This window comes from Halictus rubicundus, chromosome 14, assembly GCF_050948215.1.
Source record: "Halictus rubicundus isolate RS-2024b chromosome 14, iyHalRubi1_principal, whole genome shotgun sequence".
Taxonomy (NCBI): domain Eukaryota; kingdom Metazoa; phylum Arthropoda; class Insecta; order Hymenoptera; family Halictidae; genus Halictus; species Halictus rubicundus.
Genome location: NC_135162.1, coordinates 12,081,610 through 12,103,103, shown reverse-complemented (window position 1 = coordinate 12,103,103; position 21,494 = coordinate 12,081,610). Strand labels below are relative to the sequence as shown.

Sequence of the window (21,494 nt, the reverse complement as noted above, 5' to 3'; positions counted from 1 at the left end):
GCATGGGAGACAACGAGATGAGTGCGGCACGCGGGCCGGAACCTGTAGGCCGGACTTCCGGTAGATACGCCGGTTATACTCGCCATTCACAGGACCGCTCCCTCGCGACTCGATTGTTAGAAGCGAATATTTAGCCAATTTCGGGATAAAAGTTCAACTTCCACCGGTCGACGGTAGACCGATTCGATTTGGAGTCGGCGTATCGTGATCGAACGATGCGACACGCGACAAAAATAGTGCTCGACGTACCGGAAATTGACAGGCATCGTGCTCGAATATTACAAGGTCCGTGTGTACGATGCCTCTACCAGGCTTTATACAAGAACCAAAAATCACCGAGGTTTTTTCAAATTTGAACCAAAGTTGACAAGCATGTAAAGCACGCGCGTCCAAGACTCTGTTTTTTTTTACATTTGTTCGTTATTCAGAATTATCTATTATGTTGTATCGTAGCGTAGAGTGTAGAGTGTAGAGTGTGGAGGTTCGCACACTCGTGTGTTCGTTGTTGACAGAATTTGAATCGCGCGGTCACGAAACGCGTCTTCGTGACGCAACCGGTAAACGATTACCAGGTAAAAATCTGCGATCGCGTGTCTTTCGTTGCGTAATCCACAGTTTACAAACAATCGATTTGGCCAACGACGACACCGATCGCTACCGTTGCTTGCCACTTGCCACTTGCCACGGAACCGCGAACCCATGGTACTTTTACCGGCATGCGACTTTTCGCAATTAGCAATCGCTGACCCTGACATTGCATCGAGGAATATGTCGACCGTTTCGGGACACTTTACGAGAGCGAAATCCTCCTGTTCGATTTACCTGCCGATTTTAATGAAATTTACTTATGGCAGCGTAAATCGCAACGATCGGCGCGGCGAACGGTGGGGGTGGTTCCAGAATCGCGAGATTCGTGCGAAAATTTCATCGAGTTCGTATTTTGCGGGACGATTGCCAATGGATTCCTCCATAACAAACTATCGACGTATCTCCTCGCATTGCTTCCTCTTTATCTTCTGGCCGTCCTCGTTGTACATGCTCCGTGTATATTCGTGCTCTGCGTGGGCCCTTCGACTCCGCGTGGGCGATCGCATACGGTACACGGTATACGGTGCACAGTATACACGGTATACACAAGACAGTGTACGTGCACGCATACGCGCGCGTGCATCGTGCCGTTCTCCACTGCGCGATAACACCGAGGACGTTTTTACCACGAAATCGAGAGCGACCCGTTCCATTTCGTTTTCAATAAACCCTAACGACCGCGGGATTGGGTTATCGCTAGTGTATCGGCTATCGATTCCTACGGATAACCGTACAAACTTTCGTTTTCTTTTCCGTCGCCGTCGACGACGGGCCTAATTATAATCGTGTACGAGTTCTTTTCCGACTAAACTGGTTTGCGCGCGTTCTACCTGCGCGTTTCAACGTTATCGTACATACGTATATTCTCGACAACTTTTTACAGATGGAAATCTGTCTGTTCGTTTTCCGATCGACAAAGAGTCGCCCCTCGTTCGTTTGTTTCCTGGACTGGCGCGCGACGCGGCGATCGAGAAAACCGAGCGGTACACGAGATACGAAACGAGGCAGCTATGATAGATAGCGGATCAAAGAATTTCCTTAATTACGAAAGACGTTGTTTTACCTCGTTGGACACGATCGATAAGGGCCGGGGCGTGCCGGGCCAGCTTCTCGACAACGAACGACCTTTCCTCTTCCTAGCGACGACCCGAGCTCGTCCGCTCCGATTCATGTGTTTCAACATCTTGACGAATCGAAGATTCTTCAGGCGTCTCTCGGCAGACTCGTCGGACCACTGTATCCCGGTCCCATCGTCCGTCGTTCGTGGTACACTCGCGATCAGAACTCGGAGAAACCGGGCTTTGTCCTCTGTTCTCCTCTCGTTATTCGGAACACCGACTTTTCTCAAGTATCGTACACCGTCTACCGTAAACTGTTATCGCACCGACACCAAAAGTCCAGAATTCGACGTTAGAACAGGTTCGACGATCGCAGAAACACTTCGCTCCGTACTAGAAGAATCACAATTGGTTCGATCGAACGGAGAACGAAATCATCCGAAACTATCGATTCCGCCGAATCGCCCTTTCACGTAGATACTTTCACGCGGTTTCTCGATTTTAACGTGGATCGACTCGCCGCTATCACCGTCGTATACCTACGCGTACTTTTGCTCGCTTCGGTCGCGGAACGGAACGGAACGGAACGGAACGGAACGTGTCGAAAGTAAAACTTTCCCAGAGACAATCTGTCCTCCTTTGAACGGTACGCTTTGAATAGGACGCGTCGCGTCACCGATGAATCGCCGATAGACCGTCGATAGCCGATACACCAGCATCGACGATCGCGCGTAGATCCCAAGAGCTGGGCGAGCGTGTCGAGCTCGTCGAGGATAAAAGATCGCAGGACTTTCCCCGAATGGAACACCGGATGGCGCCGACAGGCTGGACGACGGAGGATCTAGCGCTCCGTCTGCGTCTGGAGAACATCGCGCGCGCGGGTCACGATAAAACTGAATCGTGAACGATCCTCGGGGGCCAAAGAGTGACTCGACTGGTCGTCACGTGACTACGCACGCAGTGACGTAGGATATCGTTACAACGGTGTTCGCCTGTTCGCTCGTTCGCTCGTTCGCTGACAGATCGTGCGCGAGTAAAATGGAGCATGGTTTAAATGCTGACCGAAACCACGGTGACCACTCGGTAGAACTGCTATACGATTAGTTTTTTTTTTTTTCTTCTATTTTTCTCTCTTTGTAATACAACATTCTTGTCTTTTTTTAACCTCGAATGCCTTCCAATAATATGCTCCTCCGTTTTCTGTAAATACATCGATATACGTGCCTGATAATATAATATTAATTGTCGTAGCCGTAGGAGCGTCCAGAACGAGCATTCCCAACGAGAGAGACCCGAGTTACTTTCGCTTACGTAAGTAACGTTCGTCGAGAAAAATTACTTTTCCGAAATAACAGCGGGGATCTATATTTGTACCGATCCTATGCGCGAAATTCGGAACGTCTAGCGAAGCCCGAGTCTCCCGAAACATGAAAACATTTTGGTATTTCGACGGCTTACTTATCGTTGCGTCGGTAGACGCGCGTTCGTTCTCTCCGCACCTGCCCTCGAACACGTTATCGTTATATTTTCGAAAGTGTTCGCAAAATTGACGGTACGTTGTTACGTTCCAAATGCATACATACTGCGACAAAAAGGAAAGTGTGCGAGAAGTACGTATAATTTTTGTAGAATGGCCGCAACCTATCCTTACAGACCCGAAACACGTTCTTACAAAATTCTAGCTGCTTGTGATTTTTACGAGGACCGGGAGTCGTAACACATGGTCGAACACGTGTCGTAGAAAGCGACGACGACGCCGCCATAACGTCGCCGTTTATCCGAGAAAAATTTAGGACTCGGGCCGAAACTGAAAAATGGCGACCGAACCACTTGCCAGATCGCGCTCTCGACCTCTCGTCGAGAGCTTCGGTGACGAGATTTCAGCCTACCGCCTCGAAAGAGGAAGCCGACGTTCAATATTTAATTTTCGAACTTTGATTTTCTCTGCTTGTAAAACCAACATTTTGATCCGTGATATTATCGACTATTTTGCCTCGCGTATATGGCAACGATCAGACGTTGATCCGCAGGAGTGACAAAGGGTATCGATCGGATTATACATATAGTTATGATTATGGGCTGGATAACGATGTTAAGCCGCTCTAAAGGAATAATTACAGGGATGGATATCGCGAACATTTACATTCGCGCGCACGCTGTCGGAACCGTTGTTTATTCGGTGAACGTGCATACGAACCCGATTCTCTAGGACTCTACGAAATAACGAAAGCGTCGACAAACCGGAAAGACTGTTTAAACGGTAAATAAAATCAGTGCGATTCTAAGTTGCCTCGATCGCGAGGCAATAGACCCGGTTCGATGCTCGAAACCACAGATAAATCCCAGAAGCAATTCCCAGAGAAATTAACCCGCCCACATAAGGGTGAACGAGACAATCAAGATCGAATCGAGCGAACAGCTCGCCGGCCGATCACGAAAAACGTGCGCCAGAGAAAAATTCCTCCGTGGTCGTGGCCACGGCCGGGAGAAGGGTGGAGCAGTCCTCGCGAAAAAATCTCGTCAAACGTTTACACGGCAATGTTGAGCGGCGACCGAACGAAGGCGGAGACAAAAATTGTTAAAACGAATAATCTAAAAGAAGAGAAAATCTAGGGACGAATGCAGTCGCACGAACTGTCTTCGGAGGCTGCGGATTACGAGGATTTGTACGGTCGCTACACGGATGTACGAGCTAAAAATTTCCTCCGGCTGGACCTCCACGGGCAAACGACGGAGGGCTGGCGACGCACGACCCACGACGCGGAGCACACGCGTATTCAAACGCGTTTCTCCGGCGAGCGCGGCGCGGCGCGGCGCCCGTCTACTTTATTTTCGGTTCTTCCTGCGGTCCCTCGTCTCGTCTCGGCACCATTGGCGTCACGCGACCGACCAACGAAAAACTCGTCGCAAGAAACACCCGTGAAATTCCGTTCCCGACGCGTCGCGCCAACGCAACGCAACGCAACGAACGTAAAGTTCTCGAGATCCGCTCGAGTGCAAATTGAACGAGCGTGCGGCGCAGCCGTTACCGAGGCCGTACACTGAAGACAAAAGTCGAAAAATTGATTGTTCGACGTTTCATCGATCGTTGGCTTCTTTTCGGTTCTCGGCTGCCGTTAACGTTATTCTCGTTCAGAAACGGATTCTCTTGTCTTTGAGTAGAAACGCTGTTATCCGATTATTACGCAACTTTAACTATAGTTATTCGACTAATCGGTGGCAATAGTAGCAAGCGTAATTATACGATCGGTTGTTTTCATATTAGAGTCTACCGTGTGTACAAATATAGCGCGGTGAATCGTGTTGTTACTAGGGCTCGTGACATGCAGTTACATGATCGTCAACCTTATGACCATGATTCACTGCATCGTATTCTACACTATCGTACGTACGCTCTGACAGTAGATACCGCGCGATCGTTTCATACGTATATTCTATATCGAATAACGTTCGAATACCGTTCTAATCTAGCGGTTCTAGACATTCGCCGGGCGCATTGGCAAACGCGAAACGACCGATTCAACTTTAATTCGAAGAAAACAAAGACCGGTTGTTCCATCAACCGTTAACCGGGATAACTATTCTAAATTTACTTTTCGCGCTTCGCTTTACAATGACTACGGTCGAATAGCAACCATAACGCGAACGGAGATAACCCGAAAGAACCTTGAAGGAAAGATGAAACTACTCCCACCGCAGTTGATCGTAAGAAAAATTTGTATTCGATGGAACACGAATTGCGATTTCTTTGAAGAAATTCGATGTTTACCGTGACACCGAGACTGTTATGGAAAGTTTCTTGTACGATTCAAGTCGGATACGAATGCGTTGAATCGTTTTCTCCGATTAAGAGGTCAAACCGTTTAATTCTATTGCGTTCTACGACGATTAATAGATATATGTACGTCGAATCCACGGTCTAACAACAACACGACGCGACGCGACACTTTCGATTCATAAGCGGGCCGCGCGTGGCCAACGAGCGGATCGTTCGGAAAATCGATGGAAGAACCCTATTACGATGTTTCGTCTACACGGATCGACAGACGAAACGAGACTGGCGCTGCTCGCGTCTCCTATACCGACGATAAGCTTGCTATCTTCTTCACGGATGTTAATTTTTCATATTTTTTTCACCGTGTCACGCGCACCAACACGCATCGTTGGACGGATCGTGTAACCAAGACGTCTCTATCTTGCGTGCTAAGTGGTACGGCGACGCGACATACGAACGATCCAGCGCAGAAATTCTTGGACAAACGGATCAATTTTACGTAGAGTTAACAAAGCCAGTCTGTGCAACAATGCACGATAGTCCTTAATTACTACCCCCATCGCAGAATGTCATCGTCGATGTCCAAGAGAGAGAGAGAGAGAGAGAGAGAGAGAGAGAGAGAGAGAGAGAGAGAAAAGAGAAAGATCACTGTTTGTTATTGGTAATGCGTGTCGTTTCGTGTCCTCTTTTGATAACAAAACACAAACACCATGGCATTATTTAGCCTCGTTTTATTTCTTTCATAAACACAGGTTACGCACACGCGTCACGCTGCTACTCTGACACGCGTACGCGAACGTGGACGAGTATGAATAGAAAGTTGAAAATTTGATTTATACACGCGCACTTAGGCAGGTACGCGTTGCCACCTGCCGTCGCGGAATCGATCGAGACTCGATAGTATACGTGTAGGTATCGGATACCTGTTTACACGCGAGCGTCACACGACTATTCGACGCTCCTGTTCATTTATACGCGTAGTACGTTTACTGCCGACGAAAAACCGATGCGTAAGATTTTGCCACTCAAGACCGATAGTCTGAAAGACGTTTCTCTGTCTAGCGTCTAGAAATAAAATGACCTAAAGTTTTGTTAAACGCGTAGGATCGATCGAACGAAATCAGTGTTCCGGATAGTTTCCCGCGATGCCAAGGAAACCTTGACGCGTCCTATTCAGCTTCGCATGGAGAACCCTCGTGAATGGCGGATAGAGCACAGAGCGCAATGGCACAGGCAATCTTTAATGTGTATTATGCGACGGTCGAAGCGTAGCCTATAATCGGTCGAGCGTGCTGCGATAGTATTGGTCTATTCCGTTCGATGCATCGTGTCGATGTGTCGGTGTATCGGCTGCACAGGTTCTGTTGGACGTGGTGCGACGCGACGCGACGCGACGCGTGACGGTGAGCCGCAGGTGTATCGAGAGAGTCTCGTGCACCGAGGAAAAAGATCTGGGTCGAGCGTGTACGCTTCATCGGCGTTCTCGTTGCCGCAACGGAATGTTAAATGCGTCGTTTTTATTGTTAAAACGATTGCGAAATCTTCGCGTTGCACCGCGTTATTCACCAAACGCGACGCGCAAATATCGGAGAAAGCTCGGGGTAACGATTCCTGCTCGATTTTCGATAAAAGTCTTCGACAAGGGCTGCTTCGGACTTTGGACGATAAGTCCTCTATGTCCGCGACAAACGTAAACTCGTGGCTTCGGATCGCGAGAAGTTACATCGATCGAAAATCATGCGATACCGGTATGCATAAAAAGTCGCTCGAACTCGAATAATATTGGGTCCTTACGAGTGAAAGGGTTGACGTCGTCGACGAGGCATAGTGCAAATTTCTTGTCGCGAGCGAGCGTAATAGTTAATTAAAGGCTTAAGAAACTGGAAAGTGACTGTGAGATTTCGTTCCTGTGCACCGGTAGAATGAAGCAAGCAATGCAGGTTTTATTAATTCGTTGAACCATTCGGAACCAGTTTCTCCGAATATATTTATTTATGATAAACCATTCCGTTTCTCGTTCGACTCGAGGTTATTATACGCGACATTAATTATAGATCGCTTCTCGCGAGTGATTCACGCATTAGAAGGAAAATGCTCCGCTTCTCGGTAAGTTGACGAAAAAGTACGGTTTCCTTCTAGGACCGGTTCCAGTTCTTCCGGCGAATTACTTGAAATATATCCGGAAATCATGCGGCCCAAGTTCCGGATTATTCACGTTGTTCCGTTGTTCCGTTAACCTTGTAACAAACGTAATAAATTCTTCCCGACTATTTTAAAATCTGTTTCTTCCTTAAGCTCGAAAGCGTGAAAACACTGATGTGATTAGATAGTTAATTTTGCACCACCGTTTACCGAATCATCGAAGAAAATGCATCGTCCCGTTGATCGTCGAATCCATTGGCAGCAAAACGCGTGGCCATCGTTGATCGAAGTAAGAAAAACAAAGAGGGAGAGAGAGAGAGAGAGAGAGAGAGAGAGAGAGAGAGAGAGAGAGAGAGAGAGAGAAATCCGAGGAATACCTTCGCCGCGACACAGGCATACTACATTTTTGTCTGGCCAGGCGATTTATTTTAAGAGCGAACTTCTGCCAGCTCCTTAACTTTCTTTTCCCTCTTTCCATTCCGCAGAAAGCAGAAAGCAGAAAGCAGAAAGTCAACGTGGCGCGGCTCACCGTTGCCACTTGCGAGTGTTTTTGCGCGCAAACCTTTGGACGAGGGTTGTCGCATCCACAGGGACCATTAACCATATGGAATTATAAGCCGTATGCGCATTTCGTGCAGTATGTCGCTCGCTACGAGCGAGACACGTTAAATCAACCGAGGACGACTCGCATAATTGATGCGCGACAACCAACCGAGAGATTCGCTGTTCGCCGGGGCTCCTTTTACTTTCGACGACCTGCTTCGACTCGCGAAAAATGCCGGATCGTCGCTTTTTAAACAAACGACGAGGAAAATAAAATGCGCAAAGCGGTTTAGCAATTTTCCATTTGGTCGTTCGTTGTCGATTGAAAATTGGGGTCGTTTCGCTCGAGAGTCTTCTTCTAGATTCTAGATTCTAAAGTCAAATCGGATTCGTCACGGAGTCAATTTTATGCGAGTTTCCTTCAAGGAGAGATGCTCGTCGCGATTTCTTGACCGTGAACGCTTACGCACGACGGATGTGGCGATGCGCGCTTAGCTTCTCCCTTACGCGTAAACACACTGTACTCTATACACAGTGCGCAGCAAACATGCAACGTGCACCACACGTTTTCCACGCGACACGAAACTCGCCCATTGATGCGTCGAGGATGAACGGGCTCGTTTTTAGCGAACGCGGAGCCCCCAATATACGCTGTTAATCGAGATTGGTCCGACCTCTTAATGGGATAATTTCCATCGATTCTCTTTGTTCTTACCTCTTGTTGCTCCTTGCGCTCGGAGGCTCTCGTAACCGAACGTTCAACGACAAATAGGAGAACGTTTCATCGAGCGATACGCGATTTGAACAAATTATTCCGCGAGATCCGGTCCAGAGACGATGACGATGACGTTACAGCTAGGCGCCCGACGTCGATTCATCAGCGGCGATAAGCTTCTTGAAAAATGCATCTGTCGCGTCGCATCGTCGCGTTGCGGTCGGCTCGCATCGAAGGATAAAGCAAGCATACCCGTTACGCAATTAGGGCCCGCATCCTGCACAACGATCTACTTAAATCGTCTCGGGTTTCTTCTTATTAACGGTCCGACATAACGCTGACACGGCTCTCGCCGAAGAATCCGCGACGGCGAATCGCCAAGAAGAGAATTCATTTTTCACCTGGTCTCGATCGACTCCTATCATCGGATACCCGACCTCGAGACACCATTGCGTATCGGGGGCATCGGGACGTTCGAAACGTTCGTAGCTGAATCAAAGTTCCCGCTTGTATCGTAGAATATAATAGCGAAATGCCGCGCGCGTTTTCGTTTGCAGCGGAAGCGGAGAATAATTTCCCGCTTAAATCTTCGATATAATGTATTCGAACTTGAAAATTTCATTTTCGTTCGACTATTCGCTGGGATAAATCGGCGAGCTCTTCGAAGAAGAAACAAAGGAGGCAAACCTCCGAATGCGCAGCAACGATTTGTTATGAATCAACTGCTGACGCGATGCAACGTGTTAAGTATCCAACGGATGTGATCCAGTTTATAAATCATTGTTGTCGTTCGCGAAAGAATAAAAGCACACTCGATGACTCGTACCAAATTAACAAATTCCGCGTCGCGATCGAGCATTGTTGCAATACGTATTGTACTCCGTTTGTATGAAAATATTATGAAACGCTCGTCGACAAATGTACATACGTGTAACGCATGACCCGCGCGCAGAATTTACTTTTTCAATTTAAACAAGGGTTTAGCTCTACGCAAATTCTCTAGTTTCCATTTATCGCGGTCTTTCGTTTGCGACTCGCGCAATGGAAAAATAACAGATTCCCATTGTGTCGCATCGGCTAATTACAGCAAGGTATACAATTTGCATAATCCGCGAAAGGAAGACACCTTCGATTTGCATTTCGGACACTTCTGCGGGCGAAACATCGAAACGAAATCAACAGCCTGCTGTCGTAAAACACTTCGGGAACCGACGAGTGCTTTTGACGTCAGGATATTAACGAGGAATAATTGTAAGCGGATCTCTATCGTGGAAAGTAATTTACATGAATTTTTCGCTACCGTCGAACGCTGGCCAAACTTTAATCGAAATTGTCCCCGGGGAACGAGAACCATCGCGTTTTAACGTGGAAGTAAAAGAATAGAAAATTATCGCCGTAATAAGCCATTGAAAGTAAGGTCGCGTTTGCATAGCACAAACTATACACAAAGCGTAGGTACGCGATGCGATTAATCTAGAAATCAGAATGACGTGGAAATTGTGAAAGAAGAGGGAAAAGGTGTAACAGATCGGTGAAGGGGTAAGCTCTTTCGTCGTTAAAAGAGCCGAATGGATCATTGGAAAATACTCTCGAACGCATTTCCGAAAAGCGCGAAAGTAAATCGCATAGGAAGATTAGCGAAAGCCTGTCGGATCTACGGTCTCTTTCTCGCATGCGCGCGCTTACGGTCACGCCATTTCCTTCTATCCTCCTCGACATTTTTCATTCCCGGTTCGCTTCGAAGCCCCGCGGAATAATAACGTTTGCGCACCGTTAATATTCGCAGGCGGAGAGTTTACGAGAATGATTCGTTTTCATTTAAGGATTTGCATTCGCGTCGACGGTACTCGCACCAACCGGGGATGAAACGAAACGGGAGAACAGAGTTCGACATTTTCTGGTATGTACCGCGAAACTTGCTTTAATCCACTACCTATAATTCGCGAACAACGATGCGCATGTAAGCACGGGCAAACTTTTCTTTCGCAAAACCGTAATAACATATTATGATATTATATTATCGTTAGATTTCGCTTAAATCGTACCAAACTGGCACCGATCGCTGGCGCATATCCGGACAAGCCGAACAGTTAATCGAAGCGCCCACATCAAATTTGTCATCAAATCCGTGACCAAGATGAAAGCCGATCCGATCGATAAGGGATGCGGCGATAAACTTTTACGTCACGGAACAAATAATAACGTTTTCGAGTGGCGCAGTCCGCTGACACGGCTATCGCCGTTTGCAAGTGTATCAAATATCCGTTTCGATATAAATTTTCTCTCGATTTCCACGATTCGCAACGAGCACGCTGATGGACACCGAATATCCGATGCAAAACCAGAGGATAAACTGAAACGGCTCGGGGCGTACCGTCAAATCAAAACGAAATAGAAACGTAACGCTTCGGTATATCTACGACCGATTGCCGTTCGAAAACAAATTTTCCGAAGACAAAGCCGATGCAATACGTCGTATTTAGTTTTGGATAAGGAAGATTACGTGGTTCCACAAAGCGCGAAGAGCAATTAAACGGAAGCGCAATTATCGTCATTGGAATTTTCTTTCTGTCGATGCCTGCCTGTCGACGTCCGTCGACACTGGTACGCTTCGATACATATCCTAGCGATAGATAACCGTATACATATTTACGCGGTATATATCGAATATATTCTAGAAGCTGAATGAATTTCCGCATAATCCGTCATTGGAACTCGAATCCAAGAGACATCGGCTGGACGAATTACGTGGAACACGATCGTAAATCTACTATAATATTCCCCATCGCTACACGTCCATTGTATGTACTCGGCTCTGACTCTGTTCGAGACTCCATGGACGTGTCGACGAGTTAAAGATTTATCCGAATGACGAAACGCTGCAACGCGAGCATCGATCATCCGACTTCTTTTCAAAAAGTAAAAGCGGTTGCATTCATTTGCGTCGCTGAATCGAATACGCTTCGAATAAAAGTGCAAATGCATCGATAAAAAAAAAAAGAAAAACAAATTACTCGTATTTATTTTCTGGAGTTTTGTAGATCGGCGATTCGCGATAAAAGCGTGAAACGAATTTCATCGTTGAAAGCAAACAAACCGTTCCTTGAGAAAATAAATGTTTCGCTGCAAATATTTGTTGTATCGTTGTACGAAAGGACTCGCGCACCGGTTTGCAGCTTAACGTTTACAGTAATCGAACGAAAAAATTCGAAAATCATCCTGAAACTTATGAATACGATTACTGTCCATAGAGCAATTAAACGAACGATGCCGCATAATGGTACGTTGTCCACCGAGAAACCGAGATAATGGTAGAAAAAGATTGAAGTTGACGAGAACAGGAAGTCGCCGCAACTTGTGTGCGGTACATAATGTGCTTGTGCGCGGTAGTGTGCACGGGTCCACGGTACGCTACATACACTGGTAACGGTATTGCGCAATTCAAAGCGCAAAGTTGCACTCGCCCGACTCCGTGTCTTTATTTATTCAAAATTCTGTTTTCCCTGTTGATTCGTGAATGTAAACATTTTTCGCGCGCGCATCACCGCGCAGCGTCCCATCGTGTCCCGCGCGAAATCTAACAACGCAACGCAACTGTCCGCCTCCATTGAAAACGTTTCTGCCGATTCTCGTTCGAGGTAGGTAGAGATTGCCATCGGAATCGAGTTACTCGGGCGTTTTCATCGATCGGTTTCGGATCGTCTTATCGTCGCTGGGTTGTCAGACGATAACGAGTTTCCGTGAGTTTTAGACTGCGCCGAGCTGAGATGATTCATAGCCAAAGTTCCGGCGTTTTTAGGAAATCGATTTATATCGCGTCGAACATAAATACATATCTCGAATTCCGAGAAAATTCGGTACGCGTTATCCGACGTCGCAACGACGAATCGACTTTGAACCACTCTTATTTTCTGTAGACCCGTCGTTATCGGAGTTTCTCTTTGAGCGACAGATGCTCTCAATATTAGCTAATTAGGGAAATATTAACGCGAATTTTGGATTATTTTCAAAACTCTCGATGGTTAACTATCCGGTCCGCCAATTTACTATGTGTAACTGTCATCGGACTAGCCAAACACTATCGCTAAAAAAAAAAAAATCGAGAAATAATTCCACGATGAAAAAACAAAGTGTTTTCAGATTCAGGATCGATCGGCACGCAGCGCAGGCAAAACAGTTTTGAATCCGTCGCGTCGCGTCGCGTCGATCTTCGAGATCTACGGACCCATGCGCTGTCGGTAAAACAGGGGAGTGGCTTGCAGATGGCAGCACGAGTCACGGATTTCGTTTACCCTGCGTTCAGGAACAAATTGAAGCTTCGACGAAACAGAGCGAAATCTATCTATACTCCATACGATAAAATAAGAACTAACGAATTCAAATTTGGTACACTCGATTTATTCGAGCGAAAAGCAATTTTTCAATCCGAACAAATATTTCTGTTACGTAAATAGGCAGGAGTGGCACGAAAACAGTGGCAGTGTAAAATAAACGCAGAACGCGCACGACTCGAATTTTGTCAACATTTGTCGTTTCGTGGGGACCCGTGTGCAAATACTATTTCGAATAAATAAAACTGTACCGACGAGATACAAGTTAAATGTTGCAATTCTATCGAAACATTCGCGTCGAACAGTTAACAAAAGTAGACAGAACGAATCGGGAATCGAGAAGCGGGAAGCGCAACGGTGCAGTCTCGAAAACCCGAAGCGAACATAACACGGGAGAGGAACTATCGATTAACTGTCTAGCAGGCCGCGTCTCCAGTCTGGACAGCATTGTCTTTCGTTATGCGATATCGCTACCGATACATCCAGAATACATAGTTCGCGAACATGGACGCGGTGCGTGCATTAGCGCATTCTCGAATATGGAACGAACCATGCTTCTTCGTCTCCCACGGTCCGCGACTATTTTTCGAAATTTCAACATACGACCAGGAGAACGTAACCAGGATGGCGAACTTGTTCCAATTCCGGTTCGAGAGGTTTTAATTGCAATCGCGCCGTGTCACGGAGAACATGGAAAACGTAATGCTGTTTGTACTCACAACAATCATCTCGGAGGACTCGAGAACGAAACATTCGTTAGGTCTCCTGGCACTGCCACCCGTCCGCTTTCCAAAGCTGAAACAAAAATGATCAACGTAACGTTAAAATTGCTCTCGCTTCGTAGAATCGACGACCGGTAACAACGACACGAAACAAAGCAGCGACGAGAGATCGCGTGTACACGCCTCCCGTTGAAAGGTTAAAAGCCGTAACAGCCGTAGTAATAATAATAATCCGGGCGAGGGATACGGAGTGGACGCATCGACACGGAAATCGTCCTCGGAATGCAATTTATCGGTGAAACGATGGCCGCGTGTCAATAGAAATAACATCTCTATGAGGGTGTGTTCTCGCACGTTTCTGTAAATATGTCTATTGTAGCGTTGCAGCGTTGCAGCGTTGCAGCGTTGTAGCGTTGCAGCGTTGTTGCGGTATCTGTATACGGCGGCAGATGTTTCATCCCCGGACGTCGTTACGATTACGGCGCTTCTCGAATCAGCCTGTAATCCTGGCCACCCAGTAGATCGAAAAAATCTCCTGTAGTCACGCGAGGATCCTGAGAGGTCGAACGACCAATCGTCCGATCGCCCTGACGCATAACGCATTCGCTAAATGCCACTTTGAGAGAATGGTCGATAAAAGCTTTATACTATTTTCGGTTGACATTTATCATTCGAATGAAATTGTTCCTGTCTCTCTGTCGACTACCGCGCTGGTTCGCCTTTGTACGCTCTACCAGCAGCGCACCGTCGCGCTAATCCATTTCAGTTAATAAATTACGACCTCCGAGGCTCGCGCAGAATCTTGCCTCGAATTAACGGTAATTAATGCGTGGCGAGCATGCAACTCGTGCTCGGAAAAGGTCACTTTTCAAGAGAAAATAACTCGTTAACGGGCAAACGATGGCAAACGATAAAACGTACGGTTAGATTCAGCCAATACGGTGACCAACAAGAAAGAATCGGTTACACGAGGATGTCCCTTTGAACGCAGAATTAAAGATTGAAGACGAGATCTTACGTAGTTATTGCACGTATACGGTAACGAACGGTGGCAACGCGTAACATTTTACCTAGCAAGTACGCAACCGGTGATGTCCGCAAAGGCGAGAGTCCGTCGAGCGACGTTCGAATAAACAGAGCAAAGATAATCGTGTTACACTGAATTCCCTTGTTCTGAATTCTCCGACACGCGCGCGTTATTTAAATGCCTCCGGTAAGGGAGGTTAATTAACCCGAGTCAGGTTTGCGTCAACTCGCCACGGCAGCAATCTCAAAGGAAAATAGCCCTGCTCCCCGGATCCGTACCCCGGATAAGCACACGGTAACAATAAATAGGTACCTACGCGACAAGCGGCAAGCGGCAAGCGGGAACGTGTAGCCTAGCGGTTTATACCAGAGAACGGAGCGCGGAACGTGACAAGCTGCCGAGGAATCGGCAAGTATCGACGACACTATTATCGTACTTTTTCACGGCGCGACGCGGTGCGGTGCGGAATGATGCAGCGGCACTACGAACGAAGCGAATATCGACAACCGCGGATCAAACCTGAACGCGCGATGAATGAGGACCGACTGGGAATGAGAAATGCCGAATAGAAGGCCGTAAGGTTGCCCAAGGTTCTTGACCCCCCCGTCTAACCATCCCCGTTCTCGTTAGGCTTGCACACAAGCGGGTACGCGATTAACGCGCGAGAAACACAGGTACGTATCCAGCTATGTAACCAGCATAATATTTCACCGTCCCCACCGTCCCGTCCCACAAAACCGTTGAAAATTAACGAATTTTTACAAATTTGTTCCAACTAATGGATCGTCGCCGCAAGCGACTATTAGATAGGCGAGACTCGATGCACCACGAATATAATTATGTACGCGTGTACCGCGGAAAATAGAATCCGATGCGGATGACGTCGACCGGCTTCTGCTTCATCTCGCAACCCCAATTCGAGTTAACCCTATAACGGTCGCGCGTCGACCGTGCCCATCCCAACGATTATAATCGTTTCGCTATGGGCAGCCTGTCTCCTACGACATCGTCGGGATTCCTTTATCGTTCGTATTTTCTTCTTTTACCGTTGCGAGGTTTCGACGCCCGGCGTGTAACCTCCGATCGAGATTACGCCCTCGATGATTGATATTCGCGTCGCGTCGCGTTGCGTCGTTTGATTCGCGAGTTCGAGCGAATCTCGAAGAACCGGTATACGTACATACATATGTAATTGTAACAGCGTACACGGCTCGAACGAATCGTACTGGTCGCGGATCGTTGCTCCGACACGATATGCGGGCGACAGCCCGCTCGATTTCAGGGAACTTTGGGTTTTCGAACGCCGAGAGCTAAACGATTACCGCGTGCCTACTACCTCCTCTTTGTCTAGGGAACTCTAGCTACTCCGAAACCTTGTTGCGATCGGTCAAACTTTCCGCGTTAAACCAAGAGATATTCAAAATAGACAAATATTGCGAAAACAGAGATGCTACGTGGACGGCATGTTTTCGGAAAGCGATCGATCGGACGACCCAGATGTATCTGCGTAAAACTTATTTTCAGTCCCTGTGCGGCACACGATCAAATTGATTCGTTTATCGGCGTGGCGCCTAGCCTTACACGACTTTGGTTGTGCGCGTGGAATTCGCAAATATTAAATTGCGAATGATATCGCGGAGCGGTTCGGGACGTTGTGTCGCAGTTAGAAGCCGTCGGGGTCTCCCTAAATGTGCCAACAACCGCTAGAACGGTGCTTTCACCTACCTAAAGAATTTATGCGACGGACCGTAGAAGCAGAGACGGTTCTGCAAGCTTTATACTCTACGATTTTAGAGACGTCCTCCGTCGGTTGGATCGACGAGGAACAAGCGTTTGCTTCGAAACGCTTTTTCGAATGACATTCGATGGTGCAGGAGATAATCGCGAGAACGCGCGAACGCTGTCACGCGTTGTCGGAACCTGTGCAGCAGTTGGTACGCGAATAAGATCGATGAGAGCCGCTGTCCGACCGCTTTTCTCTCCTTCTGTCCCGGTTACCCTAAACACAGTTCCGAGGAAGAGTCGCCGTAATTTCCCTCGGAAAGTGGCTCCGTGTCCGCGAAATGTGCCCGTTAAGCCGTTTCATTCGACGGCATTCGCATGCCGGAACGTTCGTCCGCTCCGTCGGATAATATACTCCGTTTCTATGGTATCTGCTATCTGGCCGACCTAATGAAATATTTCTGTCGGCGCCGTTACACGGTGCCTCCCGTCTCAACCTTTCTTTCTCTATTAGCAGGCTAACTGTATTCCGAGGATGGCAAAACGACCAAACTACTGTCAACCGGTTGCACCGCCTTCCCATGGCCTCGTGGGACGGAACCGTCTCGTCGTGCCAAACGCATACCGCGCGATAAACTTTCCGGCTGACAATCGGATCAACTTGGCCGACAAGGGAACTTTGGTAACCCGAAAATTCCGATTAGCCTCGTAATTTCAGGATACGCGGTAAAAACATTCGAAAACGGCATTGGAACACGGGAGAAAGCGCTCCCAAGTCGCTTCGCGTTTTCACGAAGATTAATTGAAATATATTCAGATTGTAACGCGCATCCGTCTGGGAACGCGTTACCGTGATTTATACGTCGAATAAATTTTCGTTACGACGACGCGACGCGACGCGACGTCCCGATAAAAAAAAAAAAAGCGCGACGTAGCGCCAGCCGTGCACCGATTTCAAGCTTGTTTCATCCGCCGTCCGTGTATGTAACGTGGCCAGAGAGAATATCGATTCTGGTGTCCGAACGATGAGACGAACGCGTTGCTGATCGAAACTGGCAAACTTGTCGAACGCGTATACCGAAACGCACAGATTTTTCTGATAAAGTGCACAAAAAGAAAATATATGTACGAACAAGTTGGAACGATACGGCGCTTCGGAAACTAGAATACCCCGAACGTTACACTTTTTCCTATCTTATCTTCTGTACGCGTAACGCGTACGGCAAGACGGTGCTCGGTCCGTGTTTTATATTTGCTGCTTCGCTGCTATCGCGTTCAACAAAAATCGTAACCGTAGCTTGACTCATTTTGTCGCTCGATTATAAAATATTACTTTCGGATAAGGAAATCGACTTAATTTTTGGGCAAGCGTCGACAAGCTTTCGTTCGGACGAGCGTGTCGTTTATAAATAAGGAGTATTCGGACTCACCAGACGGAGAATCGTCTTCGCGGGAAGGCGGGTGGTGGCGGTGGTTGGACGCGATGGCTTCTATCGACGGATTCGCTCCTCAGGGCCTGGACGGCCTTCGGGACGGCTCTGAACGGCTCCTGGGGAGCTCTGGCGATCATGCTGGAGGGCAGATTGCCATTTCCGACGGTGTCGTTGAAATTGCTCGCGCCTCCGCCAACGCTTCCGCCACCGTGGAAGCTGTTCCATCTTCTGACAGGACCTCTATTGGCAACATGCTGTCCGCTTCCGGGGCCGCCAGAATCACCGGAGGAACTACCGGAGCCACCGGAGCCACCGGAGCCACGGAGTTGGCTGGTGTGCTTGTGCATCCTGCCTCAGCCCTCGGTTTTCCACCAGGACTCGGACCACACCTCCTTCGCCTCCATCCTTTCTTCCCTTTTCTTCGCTTTATCTCGTCATTCGTTATCTCCGGATCCTAGGCTACATCGTTCGGACTTCCTCTTTGGCAACGGTTCCTCCGCGCTCTGTCGCGTCGCGTCGCTTAGCGTCGCGTCGAGATTGGCGCGGCGGCGGCGGCGGCGCGGTGTTCCGGTTCGATCGACGAGTTCTCAAGCCGACATTTCTGCGCTGGCTTCTGTCGAAAGGAGTTTCAACGTTCAAGTTACGGTTACCGGTTCCTCCTCCGTGGAGATCCGTGGACCAGGCTCGCTTCTCATCGATCAGCGTTTACGTCGGCCAAGTCGGGAAGACGTCTTCCGAGTCGATCGGTTCTCGATACGGATAGAATCCTCGAAAGTTAACGATACGTAGCGATCGCTCTTATTTCAAAGAGATCTTGCGGGCGTATCGACAGACTCTCGATCATCGACTCTCGCCGAGTTCTCGTAGCTGCGGCTCGAGAGTACGCATACGCTAAGTACGAATATCGGATTATTCCGATCTCGGTAAGAAAAGAAGCAAAGCGTACCGATACTATTGTCGATTCGTTGTCGATTTCGAAGATAGCCGTATACGGGTGGACGGCGAAAGGAGTAACAGTGACGCGGCGGCATGGCAGCGGCAACCACGCGGATCGAGAGTTCTCGCTCGTTCTCGATCGCGATTATATCGAACTACAAATGCCTCCGCTTCCGTGCAGTAGTCGCATAACGGAAGTCGTCGCGACGAGAGGGAAAATTCGCAGCCGAGTTCTTGCGATGCTAGGAGACGAGGAGACGAGCCAGACAACGTCGAGAAGCGTGAACCCCTATCCCGCGAGGCAAATTCCTCGAACGAGACCGGCACGACACGATTTTATTACGTGACTAATCTGTTTTCGCTGTGCGTATCGCGCTCGCAGCCCGGAGGTGCTCGTCGCATCGCAAATAACCGAGTCCCGACCTTTTCCTCCTCGCGTTGCAAGCGCTTATCAATTTTGACCGTTTGCACGGCAGAGCTCCGATAACGACCGAGGAGAGACACGGAGGGGCACGGAGGGACCGGGGGAGCGGGGAATATCGTGGAAGGGTGAAAGCGCGACGATAAAATCCGAGACAGCTATAAAGGAATCGAGTGTCGAGCGGATGGGAAGCGTCGCGTCGCTTCTCGTCTCCTCTCGTCTCGTCTCGTCTCGTCTGGTCTCTTCGAACGATAAGTCTTTTGATCCTTCTTACGATTTCCAGAGAGCGTCGCCGATAAACAGGCCAATCGTTCTCGGATAATGTCGTGACGAAATTGCGTTGGAAACCGATCGACCGTGATCTCGATTGGATGCTCGATCGCGGAAATATACCGACCAAGAACGCAAATATTTTCGAACCGTTGCGTTGCATCATTTTTCAAAAAATACCACGGGACCGAATCTTTTTCTTCGATTCCCCTTTGAATTTGTATTCCTTTGTACGCATGTATTCTCTCGTAGTTGGACCCTATGGCTGCCGCGGACGTTTCGAAGGTTCCCGGCTCGGCAACGATTCGTCACGACGACTCGTCGACTCGTTCCGAAGAAATACGAGTAGCGAGATGTTTGAGAAACTACCGAGATCGCGTACAAATCGGCAGGCGCGACGCATCCATGATCCAGAGCCGCGCATAGCCGAGCGATTCTCGAGGAAGAACAGAGGACGAACGCGGACGGAAAATACGAGAAAAAGAGGCAGAGGCCGGAAAAAGGGAAGCCATCGTGTCGTTGGTACTGTTGGTGCACGTGTCTCTGTGATCGCGCGTCTGGCTTGGGGAAGCAGAAATCCGACAAGACGCAGAGATTACACGGGGATACACCGCCCGGAAAAGTCTTGGTAACGGAGCACGGTGAAGCGCATAAGAGTTCCCTGAGGAGGAATAGGTTTAAGGAGGAAAGTTACGAGTAGGCAGACCTTTCCGAGCAGCGTATAGAAATGCAACGAGCTTGCAAAACCTCTTGAACACGCGCTCGAGAAGCGAACCAGCTCGGCTCGGTTCGGCTCGGCTCGGCTCGACTCGTCTTCCTCTTGTCGCGCGTCATCGCAACGAAGAAACGTAAATACCTACGAACTACAGGAGCGGAAGGGAAAATTCCTTTGCACCTGTACCCGAGAAATTCACCGGGGATGAAATAAAAATGCCTTTTTAACATTTCGCTTCGAGTCGAACGCGTGGGAAAATTAAACTAGGGAAGGGTGTTCGACGAGAAGAAACAAGGTGGTGTGTTTGCAAACGCGTCTACGTAAACCTGGCCAGCAAAACTTCCACAGAGACTGTTCGGGGATCGTTGCGAATGCCGTGCCACCGAGAGACAGGTATCCAGAGGAAATCTACAGAAAATTTCCGCCGTCTCGAGCCCTACCTGGAACGGTATTGGACGAGTCCGCGAGTGCAGCCTGTCGCCGAATGTTCAGGTCAAATCTCGAGGGTATCTTACAGAGAAGAAATAATTTGTATAGAAGATTTTTTAGAATTTCTTTAGATGTGGAACGTATCGATCGATCCGAACAAGGTACGATTAACCTACATCCGATGACTTCTCTATCTCGCTTCTTTTTCGCAAGGAAAAGTGTATCTTTACGTACATACACGCGTACACGATACGTATGTGCATACACACGTTCGACCATTTATCGGTCGAAACTTTGTTGCGTTGCCGTCATAATGAAAAGCTTCGCGAGCCCGTCCGGGGCGGTGCACGGCGTGGCTCTTATTGTCCGAAACTTTTGGCATAAAAGGGTATCGTCGCGATACCGAGAACTTTGTCGTGTCGCGCGTGTTACATCGGTTAGCGTACCGCCGCGCGGTCCAAAAGGAATTTGACGATACGGAGGCTAGCATAGTCCGAGGATCGGTATTTTCGGAACACTCGGTCACGATGAAAATCTCGATGCTAAAACCGGTAAAAAATCTCGAACGTAGGACACAAGGAGAGTCGTCCTCCGAATTCGAGGAGGAACAGAAGAGAGACCGCAAATACTCGGAGAAACGACGAACAACGATGAAGAAACTTCAATT

General features: G+C 48.3%; 1 protein-coding gene across 11 annotated transcripts in view; it reads right to left on the bottom strand.

Moving 5' to 3' along the window:
- The window catches only part of LOC143360884 (rap guanine nucleotide exchange factor 2), an 80,359-nt gene that overhangs the window by 17,679 nt on the left and 41,186 nt on the right, over positions 1–21,494 (bottom strand). For 6 of the 11 annotated variants that reach the window (XM_076800046.1, XM_076800051.1, XM_076800047.1 and 3 more), the window contains exons 2-3: positions 18,054–18,669; positions 13,872–13,947 (exon numbers count right to left, since the gene is read on the bottom strand). In XM_076800046.1, the coding sequence (XP_076656161.1) occupies positions 13,872–13,947; positions 18,054–18,403 (426 nt within the window). In that variant the 5' untranslated portion in view covers positions 18,404–18,669. Of the gene's footprint in view, positions 1–1,651; positions 2,824–13,871; positions 13,948–18,053; positions 18,670–21,494 lie in introns of those variants that run through there. The other 5 variants (XM_076800049.1, XM_076800050.1, XM_076800058.1 and 2 more) reach the window with 2 other exon arrangements.